The sequence below is a fragment of the Scyliorhinus canicula genome, chromosome 10, assembly GCF_902713615.1.
Source record: "Scyliorhinus canicula chromosome 10, sScyCan1.1, whole genome shotgun sequence".
Taxonomy (NCBI): Eukaryota; Metazoa; Chordata; class Chondrichthyes; order Carcharhiniformes; family Scyliorhinidae; genus Scyliorhinus; species Scyliorhinus canicula.
Window position 1 is genome coordinate 125,850,848 of NC_052155.1, and position 25,137 is coordinate 125,875,984.

The window sequence follows — 25,137 nt, forward strand, 5'->3', positions numbered from 1 at the left end:
GGACATCTGACTTTAGAAATGCCACCTTAGCTTTTTCAAAGGTCATCTCGCACTAAACACCCATTTCCATTTCCTGTTTTGAGACAATATGTTATGTTGACAGTAGTTTCTAGATTCGGAACACATTTCCATAATAGTTGATTAAGCCCAAAAACGATCAAAGTTGATTTAAGTTTTACAGTGTAGGTGCCTCAGTTATGGCTTTTATTTTAGAAGCCGATTTTGCAGTAACTTTCATCTGTGACATGCCCCAGGTATTCAATAGAAGATTTAAAGAATTCACATTTACCCTTCTGTACTCAGTCTGTAATCTTCTAGTCTCTGGAATGCAGAACCTAAATGTGAAGATGCGCTTCTTCAATCTTTCCAATAACTGAGATATCATTGCAGCACTGGACTCCTAGTCCGTTTATCATTTGTTCCATGGCAGGTTGGAACCACACAGGTGCAGATATGATGTTAAATGGAAGTCTATTATAACTGAATAGCCCTTTGTGTGTCACGATTATCAAAGATTGCTGTGAATCTGGGTCTACATTTATCTAGAGATAAGTATGACCAAGGCACATGAAAGGATCAGTGGAACGGGGGGAGGATTCTTGCCCAAAGAAGTGGGCATGGGGATGAAGGCGACGAAAGAAGAGTTCAACATCATGTCGAGCCCGGAATTCATGGAGGTGGGGATGCAAGGGTACAAAGCTGAGTCCTTTGCTGAGAACAGCACGCTCAGCCTCAGAGAGGGGAAGGTCAGAGGGTATAGAACATAGAACAGTACAGCACAGAACAGGCCCTTCGGCCCTCGATGTTGTGCCGAGCAATGATCACCCTACTCAAGCCCACTTATCCACCCTATACCAGTAACCCAACTGGGGGGGTTGTTGGGTTACGGGTATAGGGTGGATACGTGGGTTTGAGTGGGGTGATCATTGCTCGGCACAACATCGAGGGCCGAAGGGCCTGTTCTGTGCTGTACTGTTCTATGTTCTAACCCCCATTAACCTTATTTTTAGGACACTAAGGGCAATTTAGCATGGCCAATCCACCTAACCCACACATCTTTGGACTGTGGGAGGAAACCGGAGCACCCGGAGGAAACCCACGCACACACGGGGAGAACGTGCAGACTCCGCACAGACAGTGACCCAGCCGGGAATCGAACCTGGGACCCTGGAGCTCTGAAGCATTTATGCTAACCACCATGCTACCGTGCAGCACCATGAACACGAGGCAAGGGCTGGGGTTGGGAGAAATGGGGTACGAGGGATTGGGACTGGTAGAGGGCCTGGGATGGGCAGTGGCGTTGATACTGGGAGAAATAGGGTACGAGGGACTGGGACTGGTAGATGGGCTGTGGTGTTGATGAGTTGTTGAAGCTTGCGTTCCTTACCATCCGTACGAAACAGGAAAAGATTCTTGTTAAGACGTCGAATGATGCGAAGGATGAAATGAAACTGGGGACAGTGACAGCTTTGAGAGAGAGTAAGACAGTGCTGCTAGAGAGAGAGATGTTGAGTGTCTTCATGTGGCGGCGCATGGCACTGAGTGTGGCTTTCAGGATGCGACGAGAGCAGCAGTTGGAAGAATGTTGTATATTCTGGAGGTACCTGTAATCCTAGGGGTTACATGCAGAGTGGAATTTAAGTTGAAATCTCCGTGGGGTAAGTCAGAGACGAAGACAGTCACTGAGGAAGAAAATATGGCTGTGGAAGCGAGTCTTGGTAAATACCTTGTCCAACACTACGAAATGGAAAGCAGTGAAGTTGGATAGTGAGGGGGACTTAACGGAAATCCTGTCGGAGGGAAGAGCAGTACTTCTTCAGGGTAGGCATTCCTGGAAGAGAGGTGGCAGTGAGTTCAACACTGGATAAAAGCAAATTACTGCGGATGCTGGAATCTGAAACGAAAGAGAAAATGCTGGAAAATCTCAGCAAGTCTGGCAGCATCTGTAGGGAGAGAAAAGAGCTGACGTTTAGAGTCCTATGACTCTTTGTCAAAGCGAACAAACAGAGAAAGTGGGAAATATTTATACTGTGGAGTGAGAATGAAAGATGAGTCATAGCCACAGAAACCCAGGGAAACAATGGGTCCCACAAGGGTCCCAGCTACGCTTTGCCTTTTTATGGGGTATGTGGAACATTCCTTGTTCCAGGCCTATCCAGGCCCCAGGCCACAACACCTTTACCGATACATTGGTGACTATTTTGGTGCCGCGTCATGCTCTCGCCCGGACCTGGAAAATTTCATCAACTTCGCTTCCAATTTCCACCCCTCCATCACTTTCACCTGGTCCATCTCAGACACTTCCTTCCCTTCCTTGATCTTTCTGTCTCCATTTTCGGCAATAGACTATCCATTAATATCCACTACAAGCCCACTGACTCCCACAGCTATCTGGACTACAGCTCTTCGCACCCTACACCCTGTAAGGACTCCACCCCTTTCTCTCAACTCCTTCGCCTCCGTCACATTTGTTCCGATGATGCCACTTTCCAAAATGGTGCTTCGAAAATGTGTTCCTTCTTCCTCGACCGTGATTTCCCACCTACAGTTGTGGACAGGGCCCTCAACAGTGTGCGGTCCATCTCCCACCCTACTATCCTCGCCCCTCCACTCCCTCCCAGAACAAGGATAGAGTCCCCCTCATTCTCACATTTCATCCCACCAGTCTCCGTATGCAAAGCATAATCCTCCGCCATTTTCGCCAACTCCAGCGTGATGCCACCACGAAACACATCATCCTTCACTCCCTCTGTCAGCATTCCGCAGAGACCATTCCCTCCGAGACAATTAGTCCACTCCTCCACCATACCCAGTACCTCTCCCATCATCCATGGCACCTTTCCATGCAATCGCGGAAGGTGTAACACCTGCCCCTTTACCTCTTCCATGCTTAACATTCCAGGCCCAAAACACTCATTCCAGGTTAAGCAGCGTTTCACCTGCATCTTTTCCAATTTGGTCTACTGCATTCATTGTTCCCAATGTGGTCTCCTCTATATCAGAGAGATCAAACGCAGACTGGGTGATCACTTTGCTGAGCATTTTCGGTCTGTGTGTATTCAGGACCCTGACCTTCCTGTTGCTTGCCATTTTAATAAAAGACCCTGCTCCCATGCCCCCATGTCTTTTCTTGGCCTGCTGCATGTTCCAGTGAAGCGCAATGCAAACTGGAGGAACAACATCTCATCTTCCGGTTAGGTACGCCACAGCCTTCCGGCCTGAACATTGAATTCAACAACTTCAGATGATCAGCCCCACCTCGACCCATTTGTTTTCATTTCATTTTAACTGTCTTTTACCATTTCTTTCTTTCTTAATATACATTTCATTCCCCCCCCCCCCCACCCCACCCAATCTTATCCACCTTTCCTGCACCTTTCTCCTCTTTGCTTCCCCTTTCCCCACCCCCCACACATACAGTTCATCCTCTGATGTTAGTTTCCCTGCTGTTTGACCTTTCACATCTTTTATCCTCTCTGGGGACTGCCATTAGCACTCTTTCTCCCTGGTTTCTGTGGCTATTAGCACCCGGCTTCCCTGGTTTCTGTGGCTATGGCTCATCTTTCATTCTCACTCCACAGTATAAATATTTCCCACTTGCTCTGTCTGTTAGCTTTGACAAAGAGTCATCGGACTCCAAACGTTAGCTCTTTTCTCACCCTACAGATGCTGCCAGACATGCTGAGATTTTCCAGCAATTTCTCTTTTGTTTCAGATTCCAGCATCTGCAGTAATTTGCTTTTAGCTGCACATTTACATCGATAGGGCCCCTCAAAGGGATAACTTCTCCAGTCTAGGCTTTTAGTGTTATCTTTGAGGGCTTTAAGGCGATACATTGTAGTAAACAGTTTCCAGTTTCCAGTATCCACCTACGTGTGCAACGATTGTCCGTCCAGCAAAGGAGTGACCCAGTAATGGTTTGTTGCGCCCGCAATGACCAGTGCGTTCAACGACAGTTCGTATTGACTGTGACTCTGGTCCTTTTTCTCACCCTTTTTGCATCACATGAATCTTTTCGCCTCTATTCGGTTTTCCATTTGATATACTTTCGTTCCTGTATGCAAATTATTGTTTCTTTCCCCAACATACATGTTCCACGTGTCTCTTTTGACCACAATTCCTGCACTTGGCATCTTTGCAGCAATAGTCTGTCGGCCCAGTATATGCACATCAGTGGCAAACCTGTGTCTGTTTTGGTCTCAGCCGACATTTTATGGATTCGAGTGCTCAAACGTAATTGTTGGGCTTCCTTAGCTGCTAATTCCATAGAGACTGCGACTTCTAAAGTCTTCTTCAGGTTTAAGTTGCTGTCTGTTAACAGTCTTTTTTGGATAGCTTCACTTTTTAGCCCACACAAGAGTCTGTCTCTAATGGTGTCGCTCAAGACACCTTCAAATTCATAGTATTCAGCTAATTTCTTCAAAGTAGTTACAAATTGTGTGATTGATTCACTTTCTTGTTGGTTATGTTTTGGAACCTGAACCTCTCACCGATGACCAACGGTTTAGATGAGAAGTGACTCTACAATATCTCCATAATCTCATCATAGGTTTTCGAGCCTACTTTTTTTGGCTGCACCATAATTTGCAGGAGGTGAATTTTCTATCCACACCCACCCACCCCCCATTTACACACACACACACACACACACAGTACTTAGGAAAGTTGGACTACAATATCTGCCGCAATTATATTTGCTTGGATAAAATAATCAAGTCTTTCCGCATATGAGCTCTACCGCCCAGTGTTCTCATTTTACAGTTCCACAGTGCCATACGTTCCCACCATTTTTACTGTGGGTAGGGTTTGCGCAAGCACGATGTGCCACAAATCTTTGAGCACTACCTCGCTTCTTTTTTCAAAGAACGTACCCCTGAGCTCAGCCTGTTTCCTCCTGAGTTTTGGAACACACTCCAGCTCTAAACTCTTGTTGCAATGTACTTGCTACTCAGTGAGCCCTGTACTGTTCCAGATCTTTCCAGGCAGAGCACATGGTGAGTTTCTTTATGACGTGGTTTCCCCCGAAACCTATATTTAAATTTCAGTTCCTTCAATGGCTGCTTCCAATATTTGGCACCCCTCCATCACAGCTTTGCTGTCGTGCAGCTTCTTAATCCTTTTTGGATGTCAGCTTATGGATCAATGATTTTTCAATGCTTTTTTTGGTTCTTCTGGAGTCTGCCAGCGTGGTTCCGACCTCCTCATCGGCAGTTTTCCTTGTGGTATTTTTAAAGTATAGGCTTTGAGATCATGAACTTGCAAACGAACAAGAACTTTATTGGAAAGACAGACTGTTCAGATAGACTGCCAGTTTGCCTGCGCAATGTCATGTGATTGGAGTCTTCAAATGAACCTGTTTCGACACGGAGCGAGCACAACTGCCACCATTGGGGTTTTTTTGCCGGTCATTTTGAACCAGTGCTCTCTGGTTCTCAACTCTTCCACTATTGGGAACAGTTTCTCCATCTACTTTGTCTAGATCCCTCATTAGTTTGAATCCCTCTATCAAATCTCTTCCCCAAGGTGAACAAGACAGCTTATTCAATCTATCCACATCACTGAGATTCTTCAACCTTGGACCCATTCTTGCAAATCTTTTCTGCATCTTCTCAAAAGCCTCAACACCCTTCCGGAAATGTCATGCCCAGAATTGGACTCAATACTCCAGTTGCAATCGAAACAATGTTTTATAAAGGTTCAGCACAGTCTATAGCTTTTGCATTTTATGCCTCAGCTTATAAATCTCAGTATCCTTTTCAACCTGTGATGAGGTCTCGCTGTTCCTCCACTCACTTCAGAATTGTACCAATTATTTTATTAATAATAACCTTTTATTATTGTCACAGGTAGACTTACATTAACACTGCAATTAAGTTACTGTGAAAATCCCCTAGTCGCAACATTCTGGCGCCTGTTCGGGTTCACTGAGGGATATTTCAGAATGTCCAAATTACGTCTTTCGGGACTTGTGGGAGGAAATCAGAGCACCCGGAGGAAACCTACGCAGGCACGGGGGAGAACGTGAAGACTCGCACCGACAGCGACCCAAGTCGGGAATCAAACCTGGGACACCGGTGTTGTGAAGCAACAGTGCTAACCACTGTCCTACCATAGTGTTTGCCTTTGTTCTGCAGACCAAAATCTATTACTTCATACTTCCCCGCATTAAATTTAATCTGCCACTTGTCCACGTATTTCACCAGCCTGTCCTTACCCTCCTGAATCCTTGTACTATCCTCATCACAGTTCACAATACTTCTTTCTCATCACAGTTTGGAATACTTGGAAGGTTTGTGTCAAATGCAAATTTGGAAATCTGGAGAACCCCACTACATAGCTTCTTCCAGTTTGAAAAACAACTATTCTCTACTCTGGTTCTAATCACTCAGCCAAATACACAGCCAGACTGTCACTGTGCATTTTAATTGGATAAGCTTCAACTTTGCTGGCAAGTGTATTATGTGGCACTTAATCAAACATTTTGGAAGTCCATTAACATCACATCTGTTGGTCTTTTCTTCTCCTTGTGCTTACTTAGTAGATAAACATCAAGGCGTCAACCGGGATTGGATTTGAGAAGTTGACAGCAGTTGGAGAACTTACACATGTCTGAGTTGGTAGCTTCTTCAGAACAAAATGAGATTGTCTGAATTACATGATTCATTGCATCATTTCACCTCTAGTGATGTAGACAGAAAACATAACCACACCAACTTAAAAGGTGTATAGCACAACAACATCAACTACATTCATTGTGCAGATTAGGTGGATTGGCTATGCTAAATCGCCCTTAGTGTCCAAAAAAGATTAGGTGGAGTTACAGAGATAGGGTGGAGGTACGGGGATATGGTGGAGGTACGGGGATAGGGTGGTGGTGTGGGCTTAGGGAGGGTGCTCTTTCTAAGGACCGATGCAGACTCGATGGGCCAAATGGCCTCCTTCTGCACTGTAAATTCTATGATTAACGTTCTCTTGTTACCTCATCAAAAAACTCAAACATGTTAGTTAAACACAATTTCCCTTTAACAAATTCATGCTGACTTTCCTTGATTAATCCACATTTGCTGATTGATGTTAATTTTGTCCCAGATGGGCAGCACGGTGGCCTAGTGGTTAGCATAACCACCTCACGGCGCTGAGGTCCCAGGTTCGATCCCGGCTCTGGGTCACTGTCCGTGTGGAGTTTGTACATTCTCCCCGTGTCTGCGTGGGTTTCGCCCCCACAACCCAAAAAATGTGCAGAGTAGGTGGATTGGCCACACTAAATTGCCCCTTAATAGAAAAAATAATTGGGTAATCTAAATTTATAAAAAAAAAAAAAAAAATTTTTGTCCCAGATAATAGGCTCTAAAAGCTTTCCCACCCAAGTTAAATTGTTTGACCTGAAGTTGCTGGGTCCTTTTTTGAATAAATGGTATAACATTTACAATTCTCCAATCCTCTCACACAAGTCCCATATCAAAGGAGGAATGGAAGTTTTATCATCTGTACCCCCACAATTTCCACACTTATTTCCATCAGCATCCTAGGCTGACTTATCAACTTTGCAAGTACAGTCAGCCTTCCTAATGACTCCTTTATCAATTTGTAGTCCCTCCAGTATATCAACAACCTCGTCTCCCCCAACGATTCTGGCAGCAACTTCCTCCTGGGTAAAGGCAAGTGCAAAGCACTCTATGTTCTGAAGTAAATCCCTTTTTTGTCCGTAATTAACCCCACTTCTCCTGATACCCCATTTAACATTTATATGCCTGTAGAAGACTTTCAAATTCCCTTTTCTGTTAGCTGCCATTCTCTTTTCATACTCTCTTTGCTTCCCCTATTTTCTTTTTCATTTCCCCTCTGAACTTTCTATATTTGAGCTTTAACAAAGGGTCATTTGGACTCGTAGCGTTAGCTCTTGTCTCTCCCTACAGATGTTGCCAGACCTGCAATAAAAGGCTTGTAAAGCAGAACAAGGCCAGCCAGCAGCGCGGGTTCAATTCCCGTACCAGCCTCCCCAAACAGGTACCAGAATGTGGTGACTAGGGGTTTGTTACAAGAACTTCATTTAAAGCCTACTTGTGACAATAAGCGATTTTCATTTCATTTTTCAATCCACCTTCATCCCAAGTTCAACCTATGCAGCTAGGCCCATCTCCGCGCCTCCTCTATACCGAGGTATCTAAAGTTTGTGCCAGTGGCAGCACAGAATACACCTACCCCATCCAATCCAAAGCCTTCTCCGCATCCATACCTCAACCTGATGCCCCGGGTCCTTATTCTTTTTAAGAATCAGGGAGATAGGAGTCTGCAACACAGTGGGGGGGCATGCTGCTCTATACTTAATAATAATAACAATCTTTATTGACACGGGTAGACACAGATTAACACTGCAATGAAGTTACTGTGAAAAGACCCTCGTCGCCACATTCCGGCACCTGTTCGGGTACTTAGAGGGAGAATTCAGAATGTCCAAATTACCTAACGAGCACGTCTTTAGGGACTTGTGGGAGGAAACCAGAGCACCCGAAGGAAACCCATGCACAGACAGGGAGAAAGTGTAAATTCCACACAGTGACTCATGCCAGGAATTGAACCTGGGACCCTGGCACTGTGAAGCAGCACTATGCTACCGTGCTGCCCCCACGGACCCGTTGGAAGGTATCGGCGACGGTGACAGTCCTCCCGAGGTTCTTGTTTGTGTTCCAGAACCACCTGATTTCTATTCCTAAGGCTTTTTTTAAGGAGGGTGAACGGGGTGATTTCAGGGTTTATTTGGGTAGGTAAAGCCCCGCGGTGAAGAAGGTGCTGTTGAGGTGGGGGGGGGGGGGGGGGGGGAGATGGTTGGCTCTCCCGAAATTCATGAATTATTACTGGCCGGCAAACATAGCTGTGGTTCGGAACTGGGTAGTGGGGGAGGGGTCGGTATGAGAGCGGATGGAGGCAGCCTCTTGTAAAGACACGAGTGTGGTGGCACTGTTAACGGTGCCTCTGCCGTTCTCACCGGCCAGGTACTCCACAGGTTTGGCCACAGTGGTGGTGGCGGCCCTCAGGGTGTGGGGACAGTGGCAGCAGCATCTGGGGTTGGAGAGGGCCTCGGTTTGGGCAGTGATTTGTGGGAATCATTGGTTTGCTCCCGGGGAGAGCTGGATTGGGGTGGCAGCGGGTGGGGATTGAGCTGTTTGGGGATCTGCTCGTTGACGGCGTCTTTCCGAGCTTGGAGGAATTGGTGGAGGAATTTGAGCTGCTGGTTGGGAATGGGTGCCGGTGAAAGGGACTTTGTTTAGAGGCAGATACCGACCTTTCCGCACCTGCCGCCCCAGGGGTTATAGGGCAAGATGGTGTGAAGAACAGGGGTGAGGGAGGGGAAGGTGTTGAAAATTTACAAAGAACTGATGGACTGGATGGAGGGAGCCCTGATAGGGGTAGTGAAGCACAAGTGGGAGGAAGAGGTGGGTAGGGAGTTCGAGGCTGGGTTGTGGGCGGATGCCCTGAAGAGAGAGAATGCATCCCCGTTGTGTGCTAGGCTTAGCATTATCCAGTTTAGGTGGTCCACAGGGCGCATATGACTGTGGCCAGGATGAGCCGGTTATTTGACAGGGTGGAGGATACGTGTTGGCGGCGTGCGGCTGGTCCCACGAACCATGTCCACATGTTTTGTGTCCGAAGCTTGGGGGATTTTGGCAAGGGTTTGCTGAAGTTATGTCGGAGGTCCTGAAGGTGAAGGCGGTCCCGAGTCCAGAGGTGGCGATCTTTGGTGTGTCAGAAGTCCCAGGAGTCCAGGGGACAAGAAAGGCCGATGTCCTGGCCTTTGTCTCCCTGGTAGCCCGTAAACGGATATTGTTGGAATGGAGGGACTCGGGGTCCCTGAAACCAGGGTAGTGGGTGAGTGACCTGGCAGAGTTTCTCAGGCTGGAAAAGATAAAGTTCACCATGAGGGGGTCTGTGGAGGGGTTTGCCTTGAGGTGGCAGCCACTTATCAACTTCTTCGAGAACAGTTAAGATGTCAGCAGTGGGAGAGGCGGGGTTTAAAATGGGCAGCACGGTAGCATTGTGGATAGCACAAATGCTTCACAGCTTCATGGGTCCCAGGTTCGATTCCGGCTTGGGTCACTGTCTGTGCTGAGTCTGCACATCCTCCCCGTGTGTGCGTGGGTTTCCTCCGGGTGCTCCGGTTTCCTCCCATAGTCCAAAGATGTGCAGGTTAGGTGGATTGGCCATGATAAATTGCCCTCAGTGTTGGGTGGGGTTACTGGGTTATGGGGATAGGGTGGAGGTATTGACCTTGGGTAGGGTGCTCTTTCCAAGAGCCGGTGCTGACCCGATGGGCCGAATGGCCTCCTTCTGCACTGTAAATTGTGTGTGTGAGAGTTGGGAAATTGGGAGGGGCGGGTTAGAACATAGAACACTACAGCGCAGTACGGGCCCTTCGGCCCTCGATGTTGCGCCGACCTGTGAAACCATCTGAAGCCTATCTGACCTACACTATTCCATTTTCATCCATATGTCTATCCAGTGACCGGGTTGATGGGGTATTTTGTTGAGTTGATTATTTGCAGCCCTGTTGGCTTGATTTGGTTGTGATTATGTTTGTTATTTTGATATATAAATGCCGCAATAGAATATTTTCCCAAAACAATGATCTAATCAACCAACCTTCCCTCTCCTCCTGCTCCGATACACCTGAATCGAAATAAACTCCCCTCTAAGTGCCTCCCACAATCTGGTGACTGTGATCTTACCCATATCATTCACCTCCACATAGCCCCAAATGGCAGCCCTCACCTGCTCACACACCCCCTCATCCGCCAACAGCCGCACATCTAATCTCCACTGTGGCCTCCCGCCAAACCACCCGCAAATCCACCCAGTGTGGCGCGTGGTCAGAGACCACGATCACCAAATACCCAGAGTCGGCCACCCCGTCAACATTGCCTTGTCCATTACGAAAAAAAAATTCCGGGAATACAACCCCGGCGCACATGGGAGAAGTATGAAAACTACTTTTAACCTCCTCAATGACTTCGGACTCGACCGGTCCACGATCATATTAAAATCCCCACCCCATTATCAACAAATGTGTATCCAAATCTGGAATCCTCCCAGCACCCGCCTCATGAAATCCACATTGTCCCAATTCGGCAAAAACTTTAACTAGTACCACCAGCATTCCCTCCAGCTTCCCATTAACCACCACATACCTACCCCCAGGTCGGCCACAATGCTCCCCACCTCAAATGTCACCCTCTTATTGCCCAACACCGCCACCCCCCTCTTCTTAGCGGCTGGTTCAGCACACTGGGCTAAATCGCTGGATTTTAAAGCAGACCAAGGCAGGCCAGCAGCACGGTTCAATTCCCGTGCAAGCCTCCCAGAACAGGCGCCGGAATGTGGCGACTAGGGGCTTTTCCCATTAACTTCATTGAAGCCTACTCGTGACAATAAGCGATTTTCATTTCATTTTTCATTTCTTTATATTCAGCCCGAGTGGAACACTTGCCTCACCCATCCCTTCCTCAGCCTCGCCTAATCCTCCAACTTCAGGTGCGTCTCCTGCAAAAACACCACGTCCGCCTTCAGACTCATCAGGTGCGTGAACACGCACAACCGTTTAACTGGCCCATTCAACCCTCGCATGTTCCTCATGACCAGCCTGGTCAGACTGGCCTCCCCTCCCCTGCCAATCAGCCATACCCCTTCTTCGGCCAGCCGCCGGCCCCTGTCACGTGCCCCGCCAAGCCCACCGTTGAATGTCCACCGCCATCTCTCCCATCCTAACTGCGTGACACCAACCATACCCATGTCAGCAGCCCTCCCACCTACCCCCTCCGGCCCCAAAGAACGAACCCCACCCCTCCCACCCACGTCTTCCTCCTGGCAACCCCCCCACTTCACTTATGTTAACTAGCCCACCCAGCTGGCATGGTGGCCCCCACCCATGGTGTTTAACTTCCCTATCTTCCTCCAATCCATCCCCCCTCCTCCCAACCACCAAGAAACAAAGATAAAGCACAATCGCCGCTCCCCTGTTGAAACTCACCCCAGACATTTTACCATACACACAAAGCTCCTCTCCAAAGTTTAGTGTCCTCACACTCCTCCCAATTCATGGTCTCTCAAAGCCCATAGACTCGTCCGGCGAGTCAAAATAAAACTCCTGCTTCTGATGACTCATCTTGACCTGTGGCATACCATGAAACTGCCCTGGCCCAGCTGCTCTCTCTATCTCGTGGTACTTCTCGTCCTCTGATCCATGCACCAGACGAGTATTACTTTCCCTGGGCACTCGCACACCAATCGCCCTCAAAATATTACGATACGGGTGGGGAAGGAACAACAAAATCCACCTCGAGCGGGAGCCACCAAATGTGCGACCACTCACTCCATGGCCGCCACCAGATGTGGACTGACGGTGCAGGCAGGAAGGGACTTTGACCCAGCGACAGTAAAGGAACAGTGATGTAGTTCCAAGTCAGGATGATGTGTGGCTTTGAGAGGAGCTGGCAGGTGGTGCAGTTTCCATGCATCTGCTACCTTTGTCCTTCAAGGTGGTCATGGGTTTGAAAGGTGCTGTCAAAGGAGCATCGCTCAGTTGCCGAAATGCACCTCATAGATTGTACACATTACTGGTACTATACATCAATAGTGGAGAAAGCAAATGCTGGTGTACAAGGTAATCAAATGGGTGTCTTTGTCCGGGGTTGGAGGGATGGGCAGGCAAATGGAAAATATTCCATCAGATTCCTGACTTGTGCCTTGTAGATCATGGCCAGGCTTTGGGGAATCAGAAGGATAATTCCCAGTCTCTGACCTGGTCTTCTAACGACAGTATTTGTATGGATGGTGCGGTTCAGTTGCTGATCATTGGTAACCCTCCCACAGGATGTTAGAAGTGGGGATTTAGCAATGGTAATGCCATTTAATGTCCATCATGAGGTGATGGTTAGATTCTTGTTCGGTGTTTGGCATATGTGATGAGAATATTACTTGCCACCTTTCAGCCCAAGTCTGAATGTTGTCCAGGTCTTGCTGCACATAAACGCTTCAGTATCTGAGAAGTTGCAGAATGTTGAGAAGTTACTGCCCTTGGCATCAAAGCAGCATTTGACCGAGTATGGCACCAAGGAGCCGTCGCTAAACTGGAGTCAATGGGAATCAGGGGAAAAAGTTTCCGCTGGTTGGACTCATACCTGGCACAAAGGAAGATGGTTGTGGTGGCTGGAGGTCAATCATCTGAGCTCCAGGACATCACTGCAGGAGTTCCTCCGGGTAGTGTCCTAGGTCCAATCATCTTCAGTTGCTTCATAAATTACCTCCCTTCCAACACAAGGTCAGAAGTGGGGATTTTTGCAGATGACGGCACAATTTCAACACCATTCGCAACTCCTCAGAAAAATAAAGCAGTCCATGTTCAAATGCAGCAAGACCTGGACAATATCCAGGCTTGGGCTGGCAAGTGGCAAGTTACATTTGTGCCACGCCCCATACAAGTGCCAGGTAATGACCACCTCCTACAAGAGAGGATCTAACAAATGTGCCTTGATATTCAATGGCATTACCATCATTGACTCCCCCACAACCAACATACTGGGAAACTGAACTTTACTAGCCATATTAATACTGTGGCTACCAGGGCAGGTAAAAGGCGAGGAGTCCTTCAGCGAGTAGCTCACCTCCTAACCCCTCCAAGTCACTCACCACCCTGACTTGAAAATATATCACCGTTCCTTCACTGTAGCAACATCCTGAGCTTGCTCCCTAACAGCACAGTGGGTGTACCTACACCTCAAAGACTAAAACGGTTCAAGGCGGCAATTCACCACCATCTTCTAAAGGGCAACTAGGGACGGGCAATAAATGCTGGCCTAACCAGTGACGCCCACGTCCCATAATGAATAAAAAACATTTAAAAAATAATCCATTCGTTGTGTCATTGCTTAGCTCTGCCAATCGCATGCTGCTTTCAATGCTTGGCATGAAATTAGTCCTGTGTTATGGCTTAACCAGGCTGGGCCCGCAGTTCCAGGTATGTCTGGTATTGCTCCTGACATGCCCTCATGTACTCATCAATGAACCAGGGTGGATCCCCTAACTTAATGGATTATGGTAGAGTGAGCGATATGCCAGATCTTGAGGTTGTCATTGAATAGAATTCTACTGCTGCTTGCCTACTGTCCCTCATGGATACTTAATTTTCAGCTCCTAGATCTGTTCTGAATCTATCCCATATAGCAGTGGAAGTGCCATGCAACATGTAGAGGGTAAGCTTAGTGTGGAATGGGATTTTCTCTCCACCAGGACTGTACAATGATCACTCCTACCTATACCGCCATGTGAAGATGCATCTGCGACAGGTAAATTGGCGAGGATGAGATCTAGGTTTTCCCCCCTCATGTTGGTTCCCTCACCACCTGCTGTAAGCGCAGGTTGGCAGATATGCCCTTCAGTTAAGATCAGTCAGCAGTGGTGCTACTGAGCCACTCATTCTGTACCCTTACCATCCTCCATGGGTCTTCCAATTGGTGTTCAACTTGGAGGAGTATTAATTCATCAGCCGAGGGAAGTAGGTGGTAATCAATAGAAGGTTTCCTTGTCGATGTTCGGCCTGATTTCATGAGACTTTACAGGGTCTGGAGTCAATGTTGAGGACTCCCAGGACAATTCTCTCCAAACAGTATACCAACTGTGCTGCCATCTTTGCGGGGTCAGTCCTGACAGTGGGATTGGACGTACGTTGAGATCGTGGTCTCGGCCAGTAGCTGTGGGGTACTATTCTAAGAGTGCGATTGTGTCACACTATTGTTTGAATATTCTGTAGGACAGCGGGAGGAAGACTTTGCAGGGTGACTGGGTGGGATGTGATCTTCACTCCTGGTGCCTTAGTCAACGCCAGGTGGTCTATCCGGTTATATTCCTTTCAGATTTTTTTTTTATAGCAGTTTGATGGCTTGCTAGGCCATTAAAAAGGGCGTTTAAGGGTTAACATAAATGATGTGAGCCAGCCAAGATAAGGATAGCCCATTTCCTTCGCTGAAGGCTTTTATTGAATCAGATGGGCTTTGACAACAGTCACTATAGCTTCATAGCATCATTATTGAACAAGAATTCCAGATTTTTATTACAAAGATGTTTATTCATTTAAATTTCTCCAGCTGTTGTGATGGGATTTGAACCAGTATCCCCAGGGGACTAGCCACGGCCTCAGGATTATTCACCAACTGACATTACTACTACGATCAACCACAACCAAGCTTATTTAACAGCATATATCAAACCCAACATCAGCCTTCCGACCTTCCGTCTTAGGTTGGCCTCAACTTACAATTTCTTGCTCTCCCTATCTCTCCCAACACTCCAAGCACCCACATACTACATACTGACCCCTATTCTCCTACCAAGTTAGTTTCACCCTCCCCAACAGCAAATCCTCCCCCACAAAATCAGCAAACCACCTTCCGAGGACATTAGGCCAGGTTCTGATTAGGTTCAACCTATCTGCCTATGTAGGTCCTACCTCCCCCAGAAGCAGTTCCCTAGGAATCTCAAGACCTCCCTCCTGCACCACGCATTTATCTGCTTCAACCTATTTCTCGACTCACTGGCTGGTGGCACCGGGAGTAATCAGAGATCATTAACTTTGAGGTCCTGCTTGTGAGTCTCCTCCCCAGCTTCCTAAAATAAGCCGGCAAGGTTTCATTATCGACCTATATCCCAGCACCAATATTAATAATAGTAATCACCTAATAGTAATAATAATCATTATTGTCACATGTAGGCTTACATTAACACTGCAATTAAGTTACTGTGAAAAGCCTCTAGTAACCACATTCCGGCGCCTGTTCGGAAGCACAGAGGGAGAATTCAGAATGCCTAAATTGAGAGGAAACCGGAGCACCCTAAGGAAACCCACGCAGAAACGGGGAGAACGTGCAGACTCCGCACAGACAGTCACCCAAGCAGGGAATCGAACCTGGGACCCTGGCACTGTGAAGCAACAGTGCTAACCACTGTGCTACCATGCCGTACACAACTTCAAATCTAATATGCCTTTTCTGCCAGCACTCCTATTTTTAAAAATCAATATACATGTATACTCAATGCTAGGATCTTATAATTTAGGATATCGCCTGGGCTCGCCTTCAACCGAGTCGGGGAGTTGTCACATTTGGCTACCTCGGTCCCAGACCAACAGAGCACGCCTCTGGAGGACGAGTGTCCCACAGTGTGCACCTCCATTTCTTGGAGTTCCTGCACTCCCTTTTCCACGCTCTCAAAAGCGAAACTGCACAGCCTGTTGGAGATCTAAAGATGGTTCGGCCAACAACTTTCTTTGGGTTTCCATATTATTAACGCCACAGACCAAGTGATGCCGTAGCATCTCAGTGAATTGCCATACTCATGAAACTCGGCTAGTTTTCTCAACCATATTAGGAACTCGGTCACAGACTCCCCAGGGGTCCTCGCAGCTGTGTTATAACGTATTTCTACGCACTGACTGATGGCCTGGGGTTATAACGCTGTGCTATCAAGGTCACCAGCTCGTCAAAGGACTTGGTGTCAGGCTCTTTATCACTCCATAGGTAGTTAAAAATATTGCCATATGTTGGTCTTCACCAGTGAAAGAATTTTCCCAAAAAAGTAACACATACGACTAATCCTCGATGCTCATATCGAACGCGTCCAGTCTTCTAAATAACGGCATTGCGGAAAGAAAAATTGCAACCTTTGGCTAAAAGTGTAGAGAAGGTGGTTGTTCGTCCAACGGTCAGCAGCGTCGACTGCAGCTCCACTTTTTTTCTCATCACCAGTTCAGTGACCACAGACGAGTCCGAGGCAAGTGGATAAAGTTCCAGCAATGGCAAAGGAACTAAAAGGGTTCATGGAGCAGATGGGGGGGGGGGTTTGGTCCATGGAGATTTGGGCAGCCGAGGGTGAAGGAGTTCTCCTTCTACTCACACGTGCATAAAGTGTACTCCCAGATCGATTTCTTCATTTTGAGCAGGGCCTTACTGGCTGGGGTAGTGAACATGGGGTACTCGGCGATCACTATCTCAGACCATGCTCCGCACTGGGTTGACCTGCAGGTTAGTAAAGACAGTTACCAGTGCCCGCCCTGGAGGTTAGATGTGGGACTTTTGGCTGACGAAGGAGTGTGCGAGCGGCTGAGGAAATGTATTTAGAACTACCTGCAGGTCAACGACACGGGGGAAATTTCAGCAGCCATGGTCTGGAAAGCACTGAAGGCGGTGGTCAGAGAGGAGCTAATCTCGACACGGGCCCGTAGGGAGAAGGTGGACAGGGCAGAGATGGACCAACTGGTAAAGGAGATACTACAGATCCATAGGAGGTATGCGGAGAGCCCAGAGGCAGAGCTTTTAAGGGAACGGCGGAGGCTACAGGTGGAGTTCAGCTTGTTAACCACAGGGAGGGCGGTGGGGCAGCTGAGAAAGGCGAGGGGGGCGATCTATGAGTATGGAGAGAAGGCCAGCAGAATGCTTGCACAGCGGCTTATTAAGAGGGAGGCAGCCAGGGAGATAGGGAAAGTAAATGACGGAGATGGGAACCAGGTTGGAGATTCAGCAGGGGTGAATAAGATATTTAGGGATTTCTACTGTAGGCCGTATAGGTCGGAACCCCCTCCGGGGCCGGAGGGGATGAGACACTTCTTGGGGGGACTGAATTTCCCAAAGGTTGGCGGGGAGCTGGTAGAAGGGCTGGGGGCCCCGATTGGGCTGAAAGAGATAGTGGAGGGTCTGAAGTCCATGCAGGCGGGTAAAGCCACGGGGCCGACAGGTACCCAGTGGAGTTTTATAAAACGTTCTCTGGGATATTGGGGCCGGTGTTGATGATGTTCATGTTCAATGAGGCAAGGGAAAGGGGTGCTGCCCCCAACAATGTCACAGGCCATGATTTCGCTGATTCTGAAGCGGGACAAGAACCTGGAGCTGTGTGGGTCCTACAGGCCGATATAATTGTTGAATGTCGACGCCAAACTGCTGGCCAAACTTTTGTCCTCCAGGATTGAGGATTGTGTTCCGGACGTTATTGGGGAGGATCAGACGGGGTTTGTTAAGGGTAGGCAGTTGGTGGCCAATGTAAGAAGGTTGTTAAATGTGATCATGATGCCCCCGGAAGGTAGGGAGGTGGAGCTTGTGATCGCAATGGATGCAGTAAAGGCTTTTGATCGGGTAGAATGGGATTATCTGTGGGAGATACTGGGACAGTTCGGATTTGGGCGGGGCTTTACCGACTGGGTCAGGTTACTGCATCAGGCTCCTGTTGCAAGTGCACGGATGAATAGGACAACATCGGACTATTTTAGACTGCACCGGGGGCGAGACAGGGATGCCCCCTCTCCCCACTGTTGTTCGCGCTAACTATAGAGCCGCTGGCAATTGCTCTGAGAGCCTCAAGAGGCTGGATGGGGAAGGTCGAGGGGTGGGGGGGGGAGCACATAGTCTCGCTCTATGCAGAGGACCTGCTTCTGTATTTATCGGACCCATTAGAGGGGATGGAAGAAATCATGAGGATTCTAGGGGAATTTGGCAGGTTTTCGGGGTATCAGCTAAATATGGGGAAAAGTAAGATGTTTGCGGTCCAGGAGCGGGGACAGGAGAGGCGATTGGGGGAGCTGCCATTTAGATTAGTAAGGGGAAGCTTTAGGTATCTAAGCATTCAAGTGGCGTGGGAATGGGACCGACTGCATAAATTAAATCTGGCCCGGCTAGTAGACCAAATGAAGGACGATTTTCGGAAATAGGACACACTCCCATTGCCATTATTTGGGAAGGTGCAGACGGTGAAGATGACGGTCCTCCCAAGATTCCTGTTTGTGTTTCAATGTCTCCCCATCTTTATTCCATGGTCCTTTTTTAAACGGGTCAACAAAGTGATCTCTGGCTTTGTTTGGGCGGCAAGACCCCGCGAGTAAGAAAGGTAATGCTTGAGTGGAGTCGGGGAGAGAAAGGGCTGGTGCTGCCAAATTTTAGTTACTGTTACTGACCGGTGAGAAGGAGATGGGAGTGTATAGAGGCAGCTTCATGCAAGGGCACCAGTTTGGGGGTGTCGGTAACTGCGCCTCTGCCATTCCCGCCAGCACAGTACTCCACCAGCCCCGTGGTGGTGGCAGCCCTGAGAGTCTGGGGCAATGGAGGAGACATGTGGGGGCAGAGGGAGTATCGGTCTGGTCCCCAATCTGTAATAATCACCGGTTTGCCCCGGGAAGCATGGATGGGGGGGTTCCGGATATGGCGGAGAGCAGGGATTGAGAGGATGGGGGATACGTTTATAGTGGGGAGCTTTCCGAGTATGCGCTGGAGGAGAAGTTGGGTTGGCGAGGGAAACAAATTCAGGTACCTGCAGGTGCAGAACTTCCTACATAAACAGGTGTCAACCTTCCCGCTCCTACCACGAAGGGGGATTCAGGTCAGGGTAGTGTCCAGAGGGTGGGCAGGAGAAGGGAGCGTCTCGGACATTTACAAGGAACTTATGGAGTCAGAGGAGACGCAGACCGAGGAGCTGAAGCACAAGTGGGAGGGGGAGCTGGGAAGAGAGATAGAGGATGGTCTATGGGTGGACGCGTTGAGTAGAGTCAACGTGTCCGCAACATGTGCCAGGCTCAGCCTTATTCAATTTAAGGGTTGTTCACCGGGCTCACATGACAGTGGCCCGGATGAGCAGATCCTTTGGAGTGGAAGACAGGTGTGCAAAATGTGCTGGAGGACCAGCGAACCATGTCCACATGTTCTGGGAATGTCCGAAGCTTAGGGGATTTTGTCAGGGGTTTGCAGATGTCATGTCCACGGTGTTGAGAACCAGGGTGGCGCTGAGTCCAGAGGTGGCGATTTTCGGGGTGTCGGAAGACCCGGGAATCCAGGAGGAAAAAGAGGCAGACGTTCTGGCCTTTGCTTCCCCGGTAGCCCGGAGACAGATACTGTCAGCTTGGAGGAACTCAAAGCCCCTGAAGTCGGAGACATGGCTATCGGACATGGCTAGCTTTCTCTGTTTGGAGAAAATCAAGTCCGCCTTGAAAGGGTCACTATTAGGGTTCGCCCAGAGGTGGCAACCGTTCATTGACTTCTTTGCGGAAAATTAATCGTCAGTAGAATGGGGGAGGGTGTTAGTTTAGCTTAGAGTAGAGGGTTAATAAAGGTGGGACCTGTAAGGGAGGGAGATGGCTTTTGCACTATATTTATAGTTTCATGTACATTGTTTATTGTGTTGTTATAATACCAAAAAATGTTTATTAAAAAAAAGAAAATGCAAGTAGCTCTGAAATTAACAACATATAAATGCTTTCAAGTAAAACAGCTTAGCCCATGCAATGAACTGGCCAATGCAGCTTACATTGCTGAAGACAGGTGTGCAAAATGTGCAGGAGGACCAGCGAACCATGTCCACATGTTCTGGGAATGTCCGAAGCTTAGGGGATTTTGTCAGGGGTTTGCAGATGTCATGTCCACGGTGTTGAGAACCAGGGTGGTGCGAGTCCAGAGGTGGCGATTTTCGGGGTGTCGGAAGACCCGGGAATCCAGGAGGAGAAGGGGGCAGACGTTCTGGCAAGTCGTCCCTCATATTTTTAAATCCTTTCTACATTGTCATAGCAACCCTGCATGGTAGAGTGCACAGACATTTTACGTGCGGGTCACGCCCGAAGTCGGCACGGGCAGGAGCGGATGTGACATCTGCTCCCTTCCAAGATCGCTTGTTGAGACGAGCTGGCTGGCCAATTAATGGCCATGCAGCGTGAAACGTGCTCTGTAAAAGGCCCAGCGGTCTGGGGGCAGGGGCTCAGAGAAAGGACAGTGCGGGCTGGTACTTCCAATGTGCTCCCTCAGGGGAGCAGCCGCTGCTGGGCAGTCTGAGGGAGAAGACTTGTAAAAAGTAAATGTCAGTGGAAAAACTATGCCACGAGTGTCTAGGCAGCACTATCATACTCAGAGACGTTTGTTAATTTAAGCCCTGACTTTCAACCTGCCCTGGGTGGAGGTGGAACAAAAACGTAAAAGCGCCCTGGTCAATCGGCCCGCCCGCCAACTGGAAAGGCAGATAGGCAATGTAAAATCCCAGTCAATTGCTGTTTAATTTAATTAAATTGGCTTCCTGATTATTGCAGTTGCACTTCGTGCCCACGCCCAGAGACCAAAATATCAGTGATGTTGAGACACACACCCAAAATTTTCCCGCACAGTTGTATGTGCTTCCAGGTCGGACGCACGCCCATCCGAGCAATGTGAAACTCTGGCCCTTGTCTCCAAGAAGATTTAGTACTAATCCTTTTTAGTGCAAGTCCATATTATTGTAATAAACATCATATGCACGACAGTAGTTTAATGGCATGATGAGCTACTGTTCCTGCAAACCACCAATTTCAAAGTCAACCACATAAATTAACTTGAAAACAAACAAAGCTTTAAGTTTAGCCCAGATTGATGAGATTGTACAGTTACTTATCGCTTTCAGTTATAAACAGAAAAGTTGCTGGTGTCTCACTCTTTGAATCATTTAGACAATAACTCAATTCAACTGTAACTTTATATCTACCAAGCTTATTTTACAAGAATTGCAGATATGTGAGGGGTGAAGGGATGGCAGTATACCTCACTCTACCACTGTCCTTGCATCAAGTGAAGAGAGGAGTATGAAAAAGCTGTACTGTTACCAGAACTATTCATTCTGTACACAGAACAATTATCAAAGAATTAAATGTACATTCAGGGTAGAAAGTGGCGACAATAACACAACAAATGTGCAGTACGCTGACAACACAGCACGACTTGCAGAATGAGAAGAGGCCTTCCAAAATATCATTGGAAAAGTAAAATCCACAACTTTAGAATATGGATCAAGTCCGAACATCAAAATAACAAAAACAATGTCCGTAATTTCGGCAGAGTGGAAATCACCTTCGGATTACCACTCTCACCAGACTTACCACAGCTGGGATTCCAAAGCCCCTGTCTTGCCCAACCTTCTGCACTCAGTCTGGGTGAGACAGGAGCAGCGAAGCATGCCCCTGGCAGCACTGACCTGGGGTAACTGGGACGCAGATAAGTGAGCCACAACCCCCACCTTTTTTTTAACAGCAGTAGCCCGGTAGTTTGTGGGGGAGGTGCGGACCCAGTGTTTGGCGGGTCGGGAGGGGGGTCAGTGTGGGAGGTGTCAGTCCAGGAGGTAGAGGTGGGGTGAGGGACATAACTCTGTTGGGGGGGTCGTCAGTCGGTCCGTGTTGGAGGGGCATCGATATCGGAGGGAAAAGAGGGTCAGTCAGGCAGGAGGAGGGGGTCAGTCCAGGAGGGACAAGGGTCAGTCCTGGGGTTGGGGGGTGTTCAATAGTTACTCTGGAGTTAGAAGTTTTTTCCTCTTCTAATTCTTTTACAGTAACTATCAGGGTAAAACTGGCAGAACCATCCAAAGTTGGCAATTTAAATCGCTTTTGTCGGATGGTTGCCAGCATAACACACTTGTCCAGAAGTTAGCACTTCTGGGCAACTTCCGGATGAAGTCTTCCATGGGAACTTCCTAGAGGGATCCCCAGCTGTTTAGCACAGGGCTAAATCGCTGGCTTTGAAAGCAGACCCAGGCAGGGCAACAGCATGATTCAGTTCTCATAACAGCGATGATGGATGTCACAGTGCGGTTGCAGACGAGCTACAGTGGATGTGAGAGTATGACGCAAGATAGACAATTGTGACATACCATGACAGCACATTTCCTGGTGGGAGTCGTTCCAAACAGTAGATGCCTCTACTCCTCCCAAACCCCGGCCAAAGTAACAGTATCAATAAAATTTGAATGGGGTGACTTCCTTGCGAAATACAACATCGTAGATTTTAGCTGGATAACTTTGCCTACAAATACGCTGATTGTTTTTTTATATTTGTTACACAGACTGTTGACTTTGTGGAATAATTGTTGTATTTTTGTCGCTGTAGTTATTTCATCCAGAAATCTACATTGGAAAAACCAAAGGTGAAAGACTTGAAAACTTAAAAACTTAAAATAATGATGCATACCTTTAGGTTACTGCCAGGCAAGGTACCCACTCCATTTTTCCATTCCATGGCACTATATATATCAAAGTCCTGCACATTAGCTGCATTGCTTGATTCGGCTTCTTCATCGATTCTTTCAATTTTGATTGGTACAGCCTGCCAGCCTTTTTCTTCAGACATTTTCTTCCCTCCTCCTGAATTGCTTACTTTAAGATCATAGAGAAATAAGGGAAGGAATCATTACAAACTATTTTCATTCTGTTCAATTTCTTCAAATAAAAAAGGATCGTACTTTTTTAATACATTAAACATACTGCTGAATTATTCTGATGTAGGAATACAATTAGGATTATATGCTTACATAAATACAGATAAACTATAATAGCACTCCAGTAATTTACAACAATGTTAAACTAAAACTGTGGATAGAATATATAGAAATGATTCGAGTTGAAATTAAATTAACAATTTACTAAATGAGAGATTCTGCATATTCTATTTTAGTTTACACTTACTTTGGATGTACAATTTTCTCTTGCAGTGAAAGGGACTCTTCCAGAAAACTCCAATCCATTTCACACAAAAGATAACTTTATCAAAAGAATAAACACGGCCATGCTATGCACAAAATAATCAATAAACTAACAGCTTCATAAATGAAACAGCGTCCAATGTGAGTACCTACTGACAATTGTGAGTGAACGAAGACCTCACCCTGGATATTTTCATGATATATGTATGCACATATACATTATATATATAAGTACATGCACACACATCTATATATCAATTTATAATATATATAAAAAATATTTATATCACAAGGCTTTTTTCTAAAATTATAAAAAATCGGGCAAAGACCTTGTAAATGGTTCTGTCTGTGACCCTCCACAGAAGGGGCTACATGGCAGCATTAAAGAAACCTGCATCTTGTTATCCTTGAAGAGGCACTAACAATTCTGCTCTCGGCTACACAGGCAAAATTCAAAAAGAGCTATACAAAAGCCATCTGCAGCTCATAACCCAGTTTGGTCAACCAGAGTCTACCTTTCTGCTTGGACAAAGGAACTCACAACCTTCCTTCCAACTCTTGATGACTGAGAAAGTTGACCATCACAAAGTCCCGGATAAAGGATACACATTGCTTGTTAAAGGATGTGGAGAAATGTGACATGGACGTCTAGCTTACGGAACCACAGTTTGCTGTGCTGCAAACCCGGACTGCTGTTCGTTCAAGCAGCCTCACAGAAAAAGAGCTCTTCAGGTTAAACTCATGGCCGCAGCGACACTGTTTCTGCTGGAACATCTGTAACCTTGTTTACAAGACTAATTTGTCTCTGCTTGCCTCTCTCATCACATGAAAACAACACAACCGTAAAAATGAATTATACCACATTGGTTATCAGCCCACTGATCTCCGTAATGGAATGCCTCATTAGACATTCAATCTGGGCTCTGGACCCACATGGAACAATATTTATTTTCACGATGGCCTCTTTCTTTCTCTATCCCGCTTTTATTCTATCAATGCAAAGGAGGCGATGTTGCAACCTGCTTCCCATGTTTTGAGAGCGTGCAAATAAACTAACCCTTTTGAGTCCATCCTATTTGGAGTCCGCTGTGGGATTATTAATACAAAATTGGATCACACCAAAACCGAGGAAAATACGCTGTAAAGGGGGAAATAAATCAAAAACACCTTTCTGTTAATGGACAGGTGATGAGCGGATAAATTAGTGCTGCTTAAATTAAACCCCCTCCTGTCCGTAAACAATATATTACAAAGTGGACTTCCGGTGGCGGCAATGCGGAGCTAAGCCGCACGTTCGGCAGCTCCCGCTTTCATATGACTTGTGGGCTCTTTTAAGGGCCCCAAACGGCGCTGATTCGACGATTCCCGGTGTGTAAAGGGGTCTGGAGCAATACCACCCGGGATTTATTGTGCGGACCCGGAGTGGGGCGAGGTAAAAAACGGCAGCAGCTCCCCTGGAAAAGCGGGGGAAGGTGGACAAAATGGCGGCCGGTGGAGACCCCGAAGAGTGGAGGCAGTGGGCGGAGGAGCAGCAGGCGGCCCTTCTGCGCTACTTTACGTGGGGAAGGTGGAGATGCACGAGGCGCTCCACAAAAAGTGGCAGGATCATTTTGAGGAGATGGAGTTTCG

At 47.4% G+C, this 25,137-nt stretch overlaps 1 protein-coding gene across 7 annotated transcripts in view; it reads right to left on the reverse strand.

The window, feature by feature from the left end:
* The window catches only part of LOC119972654 (lethal(3)malignant brain tumor-like protein 1), a 408,364-nt gene that overhangs the window by 340,336 nt on the left and 42,891 nt on the right, over positions 1–25,137 (reverse strand). For all 7 annotated transcript variants that reach the window (XM_038809722.1, XM_038809716.1, XM_038809720.1 and 4 more), the window contains one exon: positions 22,998–23,182. In XM_038809722.1, coding sequence (XP_038665650.1) covers positions 22,998–23,182 — 185 coding nt within the window. The remainder of the gene's footprint in view (positions 1–22,997; positions 23,183–25,137) is intronic.